The sequence below is a fragment of the Gobius niger genome (assembly GCF_951799975.1).
Source record: "Gobius niger genome assembly, chromosome: 7".
NCBI classification, from domain to species: Eukaryota; Metazoa; Chordata; class Actinopteri; order Gobiiformes; family Gobiidae; genus Gobius; species Gobius niger.
In genome coordinates this window covers 29,605,228-29,617,292 of record NC_136858.1, presented here as the reverse complement: position 1 = coordinate 29,617,292, position 12,065 = coordinate 29,605,228, and the positions used below count along the sequence as shown (strand labels likewise).

At 42.2% G+C, this 12,065-nt stretch overlaps 2 protein-coding genes across 2 annotated transcripts; one reads left to right on the top strand and one right to left on the bottom strand.

Annotated features, from left to right (window-relative positions):
• The first annotated feature begins 144 nt into the window (after positions 1-144).
• Positions 145-4,350, top strand: LOC306965776 (tripartite motif-containing protein 72). Its single transcript, XM_079560327.1, has 6 exons — positions 145-727; positions 912-1,007; positions 1,533-1,766; positions 3,393-3,415; positions 3,489-3,622; positions 3,709-4,350. The coding sequence occupies exons 1-6, from the start codon at positions 170-172 to the stop codon at positions 4,332-4,334; spliced, it is 1,671 nt and encodes a 556-aa protein (XP_079416453.1). The 5' UTR covers positions 145-169; the 3' UTR covers positions 4,335-4,350.
• A 599-nt stretch (positions 4,351-4,949) lies between these two features.
• LOC306965374 (hyaluronan-binding protein 2) lies at positions 4,950-10,650 on the bottom strand. The gene is made up of 13 exons (XM_079559762.1): positions 10,535-10,650; positions 10,241-10,352; positions 10,058-10,171; positions 9,742-9,858; positions 9,539-9,655; positions 9,306-9,416; positions 8,198-8,369; positions 7,732-7,829; positions 6,704-7,148; positions 6,336-6,478; positions 6,030-6,164; positions 5,505-5,650; positions 4,950-5,213 (listed from the first exon to the last, which is right to left on the bottom strand). The coding sequence occupies exons 1-13, from the start codon at positions 10,592-10,594 to the stop codon at positions 5,028-5,030; spliced, it is 1,956 nt and encodes a 651-aa protein (XP_079415888.1). The 5' UTR covers positions 10,595-10,650; the 3' UTR covers positions 4,950-5,027.
• Positions 10,651-12,065: the final 1,415 nt, after the last annotated feature.

Sequence of the window (12,065 nt, the reverse complement as noted above, 5' to 3'; positions counted from 1 at the left end):
GATGCCCGTGTTTTGGTGTGGGATATCGGCTTATCTTTAGAAACCCGACACTGCGGTACACTGGTGCAGCGCTCAGGCCAGAGCCCCATCAAACATTCATGAAGAAGGAGAACCCTACATCCAGACCCCGCTCTCACTAAACGCCTCTACACCAGCTGCTGGAGGAGCCATGGAGGAGATTTTGAACTGCCCTGTCTGCCAAGATTTATTCAGCGACCCTGTAACTTTGGGCTGTGGACATAACTTTTGCTTCAGCTGCATCAACACGGTTTGGGACAATGACGGTTCAGAGGCGGGACCTTACTTTTGTCCCGAATGCCAAGTGCTTCTCACTTCAAAGCCTAAATTAGAAATCAACACTCATCTTCAAGACAAGGTGAAGGGTTTTGTAAGCGATCAAACGGAAAACAGGAAGAGCAATTCTCCAGCTGTCCTCTGCGACCACTGCATCGAAGTCCCCTCGGTGGCTGTCAGGACCTGTCTGACCTGCGATGCATCTTTGTGCCAGGCTCACGCCCTCCTACATGAGCAGAGATTGGCCCTAAAGCAGCACACTTTGGTGGAGGTGACCCGGGACCCTCTGTCTCTTAAGTGTCAGGAGCACCGGGACGAGCTGAAGCTTTTCTGTGTGGACGACAGGGTCCCGGTCTGCTGCCTGTGTGTGCTGGTGGGAGCGCACAAGAACCACAAGACGCCGCAGCTGCATGAGGCTTGCGCCAACTTTGAGGTAAATAGTGATACTAAAGTAAGGTGGTAACTGGAATATATGGGTGCCTGTCAGGGGAAGCTGCTTTGGGTCAAATAGAGGAAAAAATAAACAATATTACTACTCTATTTAATGGTGTCGTTTACTCATTGTATTTTAGGTTTCTTTTTTTGGTATTGTTTTATTACTGCCTATATGTCTTTAGACTATCCTGGAGAGCTCATTGAACCAGCTTCTGAAGAGGAGAAATGATGCTGAGAATACAATCAAGGAGTTGGAGTCACTCTATACACAAACTGTGGTAGGATTTCTCTTCATAATCTAAATGGATTTGTGCTTAGATTTGCAAGTTTAACATAATGAAGCCCCAGGGACACACAATATTTTTTATAAACTAAACACACTTTTAAATTTGAAGCGTTAAAGTAACATGTGCTGTCAGAAGTATGAAGAATGTCTTCACCTCTCTGTTCCGTGCAGCTGTTACGCCTCAATATTTATTAACACATTTGCGATGTGTGGAGAATTGTGTTAATCTAGTGAGAAGTTGCATAATGTGCTAAACTGCTGCAATGACATACTGTATAACGTCTGGAATCAGGTAAACTCTGAAAAATACGATAATGCTCACAAACCTTTAGAATTATTTTCAACTTAAAGGCCCTACACATTTTTTTTGTAATGTAATGAAATGTGGTTTGACCTTCCCCTTCAGTATATTGTAAAGGCATTTGTTTTCAAGTCTATCCCACCACATCTCAAATCCTCTCACGTCCATCCTTTATGACTTTCTGAGTTCCTTACACTGCATCTCCTCATGCCACAGAAGTCCGCTGCGGACCTGCGTGAGCGCATCACTGATAAGTACAGTCGTATCCACGTGGTTCTGGATGGAGACGAGCGTTTGATGAAGCAGATCGTGGATGCGGAGGAGGCCTGTGTGACCGAGTGGCTGGACGTCCAGAGGGAGAAGATGGAGCAGGAGATACAGGACATAGATCAGCTGAGGGCCTCCACAAAAACACTGCTGCGGGAGAACAACCAGCTTAGGTTCCTCAAGGTATTTACGCTATAATTATTTGCCTGGTTTGTTGATCATATTGTGCTGAGTTTACCTTTGTAAAGCCACGGCTCAAGCACTTTACTGCACTGTATAGAGTTGTTCCTAAAAGTGTTTTATATGGTATAGAAACAAAACACTTGATATTCTTCTTTATTTTATGGTAATATGATAAATCATTACTCACACCAACTATGCTGTAAGTTACCATTTCTTTGCAACAATATGGAAACAGGTCAACAAAATGCATTATTTCGTGTTGTTGCCCTTAGTTATTAACCTTTTAACCCCCAGCTTCACCCAAATCTAAAACCGTCTTGAATAAAGCATCAAAATAGCGACAAAAACATTGGTGAAAATGCAACAAAAATGGTGACAAAAAAGTAATGAAAGAGCGACAAAAACGTGTCGGAAAAGTCGAAAAAGTGAGAAAAATACACAACTAAAACATGACGAAAAAATAACGTCAAAAAGCAAAGGAAAGCGATGAAGAAAGTGACAAAAAAAACGACATAAAAAATGAAAACAAGACAAAAAAAAATACAAAAATATGTCTAAAATGTGACAAATCACTTTTATGACTTTTTTATTTTTTTATTTTATTCTGCTTTTTGTCCTGTTTTCATCACTTTTTCACCTCATTTTCATCACTTTTTAGTCGTGTTTTTGTCAGTTTTTAATTGTGTTATTGTTGCTTTTCCAGCACGTTTTTTGCTTTTAGATTTGGATAATGCCAGACTGGAGAAAATGTGCTCGGTTCATTTTCATGTGGGAGTTAAGAGGTTAAAGGGCAAATCTTTTGTTTTGTTTATAATGTCTTTTTACTAACCATTTTATCTTGTCTTTTGTTCATGTCTGTTGTGCTTGTTGTTCTGAAGACAGCAACCTGCCCTGGGACCACAGATGAAAATTAGCCATTGTGGCTAACTCTGGCATATTTACATGTGGACTTTGAGGACTCATGTTAATTAATATGCACTGTCCCAAGACTTAATTCATGCTAGTGCAGGCCTGCAGTGACTTGAAGCTCAGTAACTGAATTCAAGAGGTTTTTCGACTGAGGAATGGTGTGTACAGTGAAACTTTTGTTTGTAGGATAGGATAGATCTGTATTGTCGTTGCATTGAGAGCACTCCTTTGCATTAACAGCATGAATTGTGTCTTGATACGCAGCTTAGGCAACCCAAGTTCAGTTGTGGTTGTTGTTGTCCCGTTCCTAAACTCGTAATATCACATCCTACAACCACTACCTTTCACGCTGCTTCTTTCCACACATGGTATTAAAGTGCTGTAAAGAAACCACCACCACTAGCAAGTCTGGTAGATCTGCCTCTAATATGAAAGAAAAAAAAAAACATCTTCCTGGTTCAATTTTGTTCTACTACTTCCAAGACATCACGTTTGTCCACTACAAATGCCATGTTTCTGCTGACCTGATGTGTTACTCACGAGTGCCACACATTTTTAAATATGACATAAAATCTGCCAGCTCTAAATTAAAAGAGCTTCATCTCATAAATCAGCTTGGATGTCTTGCAAATGACCCAGTATGTAAATGACCATAGTTTTAATTGTAATCTGTCTACATTTCCTGACATGATCCATTTTTATTTCTTTTCTTCACAGCAAATCACAGCTCAGAATCTGTGGTGAGTATTTATTTAGTCGTTTTGATGCACGTCTAATTGTCTATAGCATCCACTCATGAGCTGTCCGTTGCAGCGACCCTCCTGACCTCCCCCCGATCCCTGCCGTGGACCGGTCTCTCTGTGAGCCCGAGAAGCTGAGGACAGTGGAGCGACTGGTGGACGACCTCTCCGTGTCTCTGTCCCAATACTTTCCCCGAATGTGGTCATGTTAGTGCACCGTCCAAATACTCTCCTATCTAAAATAAACCGTTTCTGTGTACATAATGCTGATTTCTTTCCTTTTTTATTTGCAGATCTAAGTTCCCCGGCTTTGGACTTTCAAACCGCCCACCCGAAATTGGAAATATCCCAGGACAAGCGGCAAGTCTGTTGGAGGGAGCAGCCCGTGAGTGTGTTTACCCATAGTACACGGCCTTTTGACTCTCAATATAGCGTTTTGGCGGAAGAAAGCTTTACTATGGGGCGGCATTACTGGGAAATCATTGTGCACGACAAACCATATTGGCTTATCGGGGTTACGACTGAGCCCCTCCGGAAAAACAACAGACTGGCGACTAACACTATGGGTTTGGACAAGTCATCCTGGTGCATCTATCACGCAGAGGGCCAATATCTAGCCTGTCATGACGCTGAAGAGAAGCCCCTAAACCTGGGGAAGCGGGTCAGAAAGTTGGGTATTTTCGCTGATCTCCACAAGGGGGAGCTCTCGTTCTACGACGCAGACGCAATGGCCTTGATTCACCAGTTCACGGTGCAGTGCAAGGAGGCGATGTATCCCATGTTTAACCCCTGCTTTGACGTGAATGGGGTCAATAAGCACCCGCTGACTCTGTTCTGGATCAAAGAGCCGTGGGATTGGTATGACAACACTGAAGAGTTCGCAGGAAAAGAAAACACTGAACAAGAAAAGACTGAGTGATTTCAAAAGTAGGCAACATTTTAAGGCCCTTTAACTTTAGAGTGGGCGGGGTTTTGACCATGAAACAGTCCTCTCCACCACTTCCACTTGCTTTTTTCTCCTCTGGAAGCAGGATCTGCCCCACAATGAACCAAAACTGAATCAATTTCTTATGTGTTTTTTGGGGGGGATAAATGTACACGCTAGTTTTGCAATCTCTGGTTGTAAACTATCATTTGCATGACAGTGTTTTGAGGAATGCCTTGATGTGATTCAGAAAATAAATGACCCATGAGTGGTCTAATGTCTCATCACAGTGTCTCCATGCTCATTTGACCAAAGAGGGCATTCACTATTATCATCTTCAAGCAGTTCTTCGAGACCAATACCTCTCTTAACAATTTGAATACTAAATATAGATTTTTTTAAATTAATTTTACTTCTCAGTCTGATGTATTATTTCCCCAGGGCAGTACACAGACAGGATTTTCAGTTTGCTTAACTTCTGATTATCAATTTATTGAACAGAAAACAGTTGCAGATGAATAAGTTGTCATGATGTAAAACATGTACTGAATGATATTGTTGCCAGGAACGGGTCAATGTTATTTGCACAAATGTAATAAAAAACAGTTACATTTTATATGTATTTATTATAAAGGTCAAATGAGAACAAACATGTCAGGTTGAGTGAATGCAAATCATGAAGACTCATCATGAAGACATCCCACATTTACATTTGCTGACCCTGGTCTTGGACCTAATCCAATCCACGTAGTTTGTGACCCGAGTGTAGATTCCAGGTTTGTTTTTCTTGCCGCACTGGTCGCCCCAGGACACCAGCCCATACACCATATGTGCACTGTCCTGTTCACAGCTCAGAGGGCCACCAGAGTCTCCCTGGGGTAAGAAACATAACAGAATATCAGGGGAGTAAAGAAGGACGTTTGCTTCAATTTGACTTATTTACGTAGAATAATAAATAGAAACATTAAACCTGGCTATAACATGGAAGTAATGGTTGTGGTTATTGCTGTAATACCAAAGAATTGCAGGAGAAGTAGTAGCATTGTGGCTACAAAAAACATTTTGAACATCAGTAGTATACTTGAGTTAACTTCTTGATAACTGTAACCTCTGTCCTGCTGTCCCACAGTTCACAGACATACAGCCCATAGGTGCCCGACTGACCTGACAAGAATCCACCCCTCCCGCCAAGTGTCCCGCACACAGCATGCCTTCATCCAGGACTTTGCCATAAATCTGTGGTTGGGTGCATTTCTCTTGGTTGATCAGCAGCACTTTGGCCTCGAGCAGGTGCTGGGAGCCGTAAGACGCTATAAATAGAAAATAGACATATGCATTTAATGTTAATCCTGCAGTTTCAAATGATAAAGCATTGTACAAACTGCAATATCATCAACATGGCATCTTGCATTTGCTTCAGTTTGGATTCTCTCTGGGCCTAAAAAACAGCACTTTGGTTTGGAGCAGGTGCTGGAATTGTACAGCGACAGTACAGTATGTGTAAATTAAATATATTATGGTACAGTCATATACGTGAACGGAATATAATTTTGTTGTAATCTTTTCTACCAATATAACTTAATGCTTACACTAAAAATGGTTTGTTAATTGAAAGAGCAAACCCTGGATAAAGATTTCATGACTGCATTGTAGTTGCTTTGAAAATGTGAACTTGTGCAGTGTCCTCACAGTTCTCTGTGGCCCCCCATCCAGAAATGGTGCACTCCATCCCATCAGGCAGCGGGCCGTCAGGCAGACAGGCCGTTTTCACAAACTGGGACTCTTCAGCACACTCGCCATTTTGGCCCTTCAGTCGCAGCAACGCTATGGAAACACACAAGAGTAAAAATACCAGGACATGCTTGTATTGATACAATTTTTACATTGTTGTATTTCTGTGATTATTTTCAGTATAATAAAATCACAGACATTTCTACAGAGGAAAAAATTTCAAAAACTGCTTTTTTCATTGAGGCGTTAAAACATATGATTCACCTATGTCATTGTAGACTGCGTATGGTTTCTCGGTGTAGTTCTCGTGCCTAATGGCCTCCTCCACAGTGAGAACCTGCTCATTGGGCTCCTCTGCAGACAGGTCCTGGCTTCCCAAAACCACCTGCATGTCTTTGTTCGTTGGACTGTAATTACACACACAATTACGTGCAACATGGTGATAGATTTAGTAAACACAGAAAGCGTATTTGTGAAGGGACAACAGGGGGTAGACCCATGTGGGATTGGGCAAAATTGACCTACCCTACAACTAGGGGTCAGGAAGGTTTGCATCGGTTGCAAGTATAAAGTGACTTCTGAATACTTTCTCAAACAAAAACTGAACTGAACTGAACAGTTTTTTTACTCACATGCAGTGTCCGGCGGTGAGCACCCAGCAGCTCTCGATCAGGACTCCTCCACAGATGTGGCTGAATGGCACGTTGGAGTACTGAGGTCTCACTTGTAACGACACTTGCCAGGGAAGGGCACCCGGCCTAGGTTTGAGCCCACCGTAGATACGAGTGATTTGTACTTTGGGCTGTGGCTGTCCACATGTCCTGAACTGTGCCCCAGTGGTGTTGGTGGCATTTGTTGTGGGTGCCATGGATGCGCTGGGGGTCGTCTGAGCTGGGGATGTCGGGACAGGGGTTTTTGGAGATAGGACCGGCCCAGTGGTGCTCAGAGGTGGTGCTGGTTCTGTTGGCCCGGGGGCTGGTTCTGTTGGCCCGGGGGCTGGTTCTGTTGGCCCGGGGGGAGGAGGGGCGGGCTTTGTGGGATCAGGCTGGTCTGTGGGTAGTACTGTAGATGGTGCATCTAAAAGCACAAGTAACGACTCTATGAGAGACCATTTTGTATCATTAAACAATGGTAGAAACAAGGAGTTCTAAGTGTAAGTATTTCCAGTACAAACATGCAGTTAATAAAAGCACTTTCCTTTTGAACTCTGGACCTAGACGTTTATCACCCTCTGCTTGGAAGAATACAGCGTGAAGCATGTGCAAAAATGTTTTTCTAATTTCTTTTCTTAGACTTCATGGCCCGTGCAGGGAACTTTGATGTCTGCATTTGACCCATCCTTCAATCAGAGCCTCAGGTCAAACAGTCTGGAGAAATGAGTAACTGCGGAGCACCTTTCTGGGGGCCCATCTCCAGATTTTGAGCTAAGATCTCAGTCAGGGCCACCTAGTTGAAGGTTTTTAGCCTGCTTTGCTTGTTTTGTGTTGACTGGTAAAACTTAAGCAACTGGAGGAAAGCCACCTGGATGCGGGGAGAACATGCAAGCTCCATCATGTGGTCATCATAGTTATTTGTTTTGTATTTGAAATTAATTTCGAAGCTGAAATGGTCATAATGATTGAAGGTGTAATTGAATAAAAAGTTGAGGTTTGGGACAAACCTGTTGGATCGTCACAGTTCCTGATATCGCAGTAGTCCCACTTGAGTCTGCGGCCTTTTCGGTAGAAGCACCAGGGCATTTGGTCACCATCTGGATTTCTGTAAAATTTGGTGATGTATCACTCTGCTTTCTCCAAATCAGTTAACAAAATCTGGATAAAATCAATCCGCTTTTAGGTTTTCACAGCACTTTTGAGATTCAGGCACCCATTCAAACTGCCTGTAGCAAATCGACAACCTTCAGATTAGGTAGTTACTCTGATCTTTGGTTTACAAATATTTGTTTTACTTCAGCATATGTTTGTATCGGCTCTTAGCTATGCAGGAAATTTCCATTGTTGTAGAGATTTCCAAATATCACTCCTTTATCTGAAAAATTAAATGTCCTCAACTTCATCCACCCAGTCCAGTCGACGGTGTTTGAAAATATCTACGGCGGTTTTCGACATATTGTACGGGATCTTGACCTGCAGAAGTTGTGCGGTCCCAGCCCGTCCTTGTCGTCAGCGCCCTCGAATGGGTCGGCGCCGGACTCCAGGATGAAGTGGGAGTTCCAGAACAGACACTCGTGGCCTTCGTCTGTCTCAGTCACGTTGCCCCGATACGACTCCCCATCGCCGCTGTAGCAGTCATTCGGACCTGGGGGAGAGGCGTTACCAGATTAGCACCTGGTTATTGTGGCATTAAGACAAACCGTGAGCAGCAAACCCAATAAAAATCTGAATTCCAACCCATAAATGTGGGTCGGTTGCTGTATTTCCCCACAGATTATGCTGCTTTTTCAGAGACCCACCAATCTAGAATTATTGGAACAAATTACTCGCCTTCTTTATTTAATTGTACGCTAAATACTATATTACAACATTACCAGTGTAGTCCCTTTTTGTGATTGTTTCAAATGTGACTTTGAGGGGCTAGATGCAAGTTGGTCATTTCTATACTCACTACTGCCACCTCAGGTCATACGTGTAACTGCACCTTCTATATTAAGCCTGTGCATTATTTTTAGAGGCAGTTGTGGTGAATAGGTCTGGGCTCATTCTACACCTTAGGACATTGCTGTAACATGTAGGGGGAGGAAAATACATAATTTTAAGATTTTTAAACTCCCTATAGTTCCTTTAATATTAAAGGTGTATAATGCAACTTTTTATGTGGGGAAAAAAAGTTGATATTTGAGTGTATGTGACATTGTACTGACCCAGTGGCTGTATGAGTGATGGGCATGGCGCCTTTACTTTCCATCACAATGGTCTCTACAACGCTCCAGGATCAATTGTTTGGTAGGTTTTTCACGGCTGACGGACCCTCTCATCAGAAAACCTACAAAACAATTGATCCTGTAGCGTCGTAGACCATTGTGATTGAAAGTAAAGGCGCCCAGCTGACCACTCATATGGCCGGCATAAAAAGTTGCATAATGCACCTTTAATATTTGTATTATTATCTTGTGATTATTATCTTTGACTCAATTACTGACCTGAATTTTGTCTGATCACTTAATATTCGGTGAGCCTTTGCTTCACAACAGGCCAGAGGTTGACCTGAGTGACTGGCGATTGCAGCAATATTTACCGACGTTGCAGAGGCGTCCAGTGAACCCTGAGGGACACGTGCAGTCGAAGTCATTGCCGTCTCTCACGCACGTCCCGCCGTTTTGGCACGGATTCGGTTCACAGACAGCAACTGAAATAAACCGCATAATCAAGTGTAAAAGCTGCGGTAGAGGTAGCAATGAATGAGAACGATGAATGAACGATAAAACGAAAAACAATCATAGCAGCAAATGAATTAAAATGTTGTCTTACATTTAACACAGTTTGGAGGCAGGAATGGCTCTTTGCATTTGCATTCGAAAAACGGAGGCCTGGACGTCACTACACACTCCCCACGCCCACATCTTCCCTTTTTACAGCGTTTGGGACCTGATGAACACAACGATGAGACAATAGCATTAGTCTAATCCTGATAAAACAGCTTTTGCACATTTACGATTATGCTTCTGACAAACCTCTTTCGCATTTCTTCCCCTTGAACGGCCTCGGGCAGTCGCACTTGAACTTCCTCTTGCCTCTCTCCTTTTCGCGGCAAACTCCATTGTGACGGCAAGGGTTGGGTTCGCATGGACCTGGGTCAAAAACAAATACAGTGTCTAGGAAAAGCATGTCCATGTGCAGCTGCTAAAACAATTACAAGTTTACAATTAGAAACCCTCACATTCACGCCGAAACACACAACACTCATGATGAACCTTTCCATTTGTTGACACCTAATTGTTTTGATTTTACAGTATCATATGGCATTGTTGTACTGTATTTGATTTTCACCTTCTGGCTCCTGTAGGTCGTAGAGCCAGTCGGTGTTTCGGTCTCCATCGTCGTCATCGTCATCGTCACCTCCATCGCCTCCGTCACCTTCAGGAACGATCTGGAAGACCTCGTCTATAAAAGAGCCACTCGGTTACTTTCATGTTCTCAGTGAGGATGAATCGAATGTGGACTCGCTCTAACCGGTGATGATTTCGTCAAACCGCCCGCGGCCCTTGTGTTTGCCGTGGCGATGATGAGGATGCCCAGGTCCATGTTCATGATCGTGTCCGTGCTTCTTCTTCTTTTTCTTCATCTGATCATCAAGAAAACATTATTCAGACCAGAGGAACAAAAGGGACTGAAGATAAACACACTGCACAGAAACGATCATGCTTCCTTTTTTTGGTTTCTCACAATATTAACGTAGCTTAGGAAATGGCACAATGATGTGAAGGAAATATTTTGTTTATTCATAAATGCAGTCTTTTCTCGTACCTCGCAGGAGATGAAGAGCATGGCCAGCAGCACGCAGAGCAGCAGGAACCTGAGCTTCATGATGGGACCAGAGCCCTCGGTCGGACTGGGGCGTCCCGCACCAAACACACTCTTTAACACGAGCTGAGTACACTAACCTTTGCTCCTCTGCGCCTGTGACTCTTATCGATCTGAATGTTATTCCAATCTAATGCTTGTTCAAAACTTAAAGCTGTATTAATCATACAAGTCATTCAAGTCATTTTGGCACTAAATAGGAAAAACAAATGTCCTCATGAATATTGGCAAATGCACTAATGTTGTATGTAGAAAAGAGTTTTCATGGCATGACTTGTTATTTTTAACGCCAACGCATTTTGACCCTTAGGTCTTAGGTCACACTGCCTTGACAAAGACCTATTTTTCTGAAAGAGGTACGGTACATTGAACTCTTTCAAAATAAATGTTAAAATATATCTGTGTGAAATACTTTTACCTTTTATTTATGAAATAATAGCCTACATCAGTGTTAATTTCGTCGACTAAAATATTTAGTCTTAATTTTAGTCAAAGTGTTGTTTTTGACGACTAAAATTGGACTAAAACTAAATTAAAAGTTTTTCATGAGACTAAAACTATGACTAAAATGTCCAGATATTTTAGTCGACTAAAATAAGACTAAATAAAAATGAAAGGGAGAGACTAAAATCATCCAAACTTCTATTGACCGTCTGAAAGAGCCTCATATCATGTAAATTCTCTGCCAAAGGATCAGCTCTGAGCTTTGTTCATGTGGAGCAGCTCCATGAAGCAGAGGAACAAGATTAAATATGATTATAATGAATATTATCAATGCAAAGTCGACTAAATTCATCTTAAATTTAGTCGACTAAATTTACTTGCAATTTTAGTCAAATTGAAGATATTTTTTTGTTCGTCAAAAGACTAAGACTAAAATTAAATTAAAATATGTTGTCAAAATAAACACTGGCCTACATTGCTCCTAGTGATAAGCTAGACACTGTAAATACCATTTCTGCAGTGGGTATTCAATGAATGGATTTGAATGAAGGATCTAATTCATATAAATCTCATATTTAGCTGCTTTGAGTCATGGAAACGAACTGGAGACGTCCCGCTCCCAGTAAAGTCACTGCCAGGTCTGAGGCGATGTGAGCCGCTCACAGCAAAGACATGTGTTTATTCATTTTTAGAAATGTATTGAAATTGTACTTTATTCAATGTATTTGGTGAAATGTGTTGTGGCTTTAAAGGTAAAAGTTGATATTTGTGTGAATTTGACCTTGTAGTGACCCAGCAGCTGTATGAGTGGCGCCTTTACTGGACCCTCTCACCAGAACACCTACAAAACAATCGATCCTGGAGCTTTGTAGAGATCGACCTGACCTAAAGTAAAGACACCATCCTGACCACTCATACATACATGGTCAAGTACGCAACAGAAACTCCTTGCTCCTGTATCAGCATTTTATTCAAATAAAAGATTAAGAACATCTTTTAACAGTGAAAATTAGATGCTGGTTACCATTAT

Excerpts from the sequence above, each read along its gene's own strand:
- LOC306965776 (XM_079560327.1), top strand. The coding sequence starts at position 170 with ATGGAGGAGATTTTGAACTGCCCTGTCTGCCAAGATTTATTCAGCGAC. Across the intron at positions 728-911 it reads AGGCTTGCGCCAACTTTGAG|ACTATCCTGGAGAGCTCATT; the intron begins GTAAATAGTGAT and ends ATATGTCTTTAG. Across the intron at positions 3,416-3,488 it reads ATCACAGCTCAGAATCTGTG|CGACCCTCCTGACCTCCCCC; the intron begins GTGAGTATTTAT and ends TGTCCGTTGCAG.
- LOC306965374 (XM_079559762.1), bottom strand. The coding sequence starts at position 10,594 with ATGAAGCTCAGGTTCCTGCTGCTCTGCGTGCTGCTGGCCATGCTCTTC. Across the intron at positions 7,830-8,197 it reads GGACCGCACAACTTCTGCAG|AAATCCAGATGGTGACCAAA; the intron begins GTCAAGATCCCG and ends CAAATTTTACAG. Across the intron at positions 5,651-6,029 it reads ATGGGGGGCCACAGAGAACT|CGTCTTACGGCTCCCAGCAC; the intron begins GTGAGGACACTG and ends TTCTATTTATAG.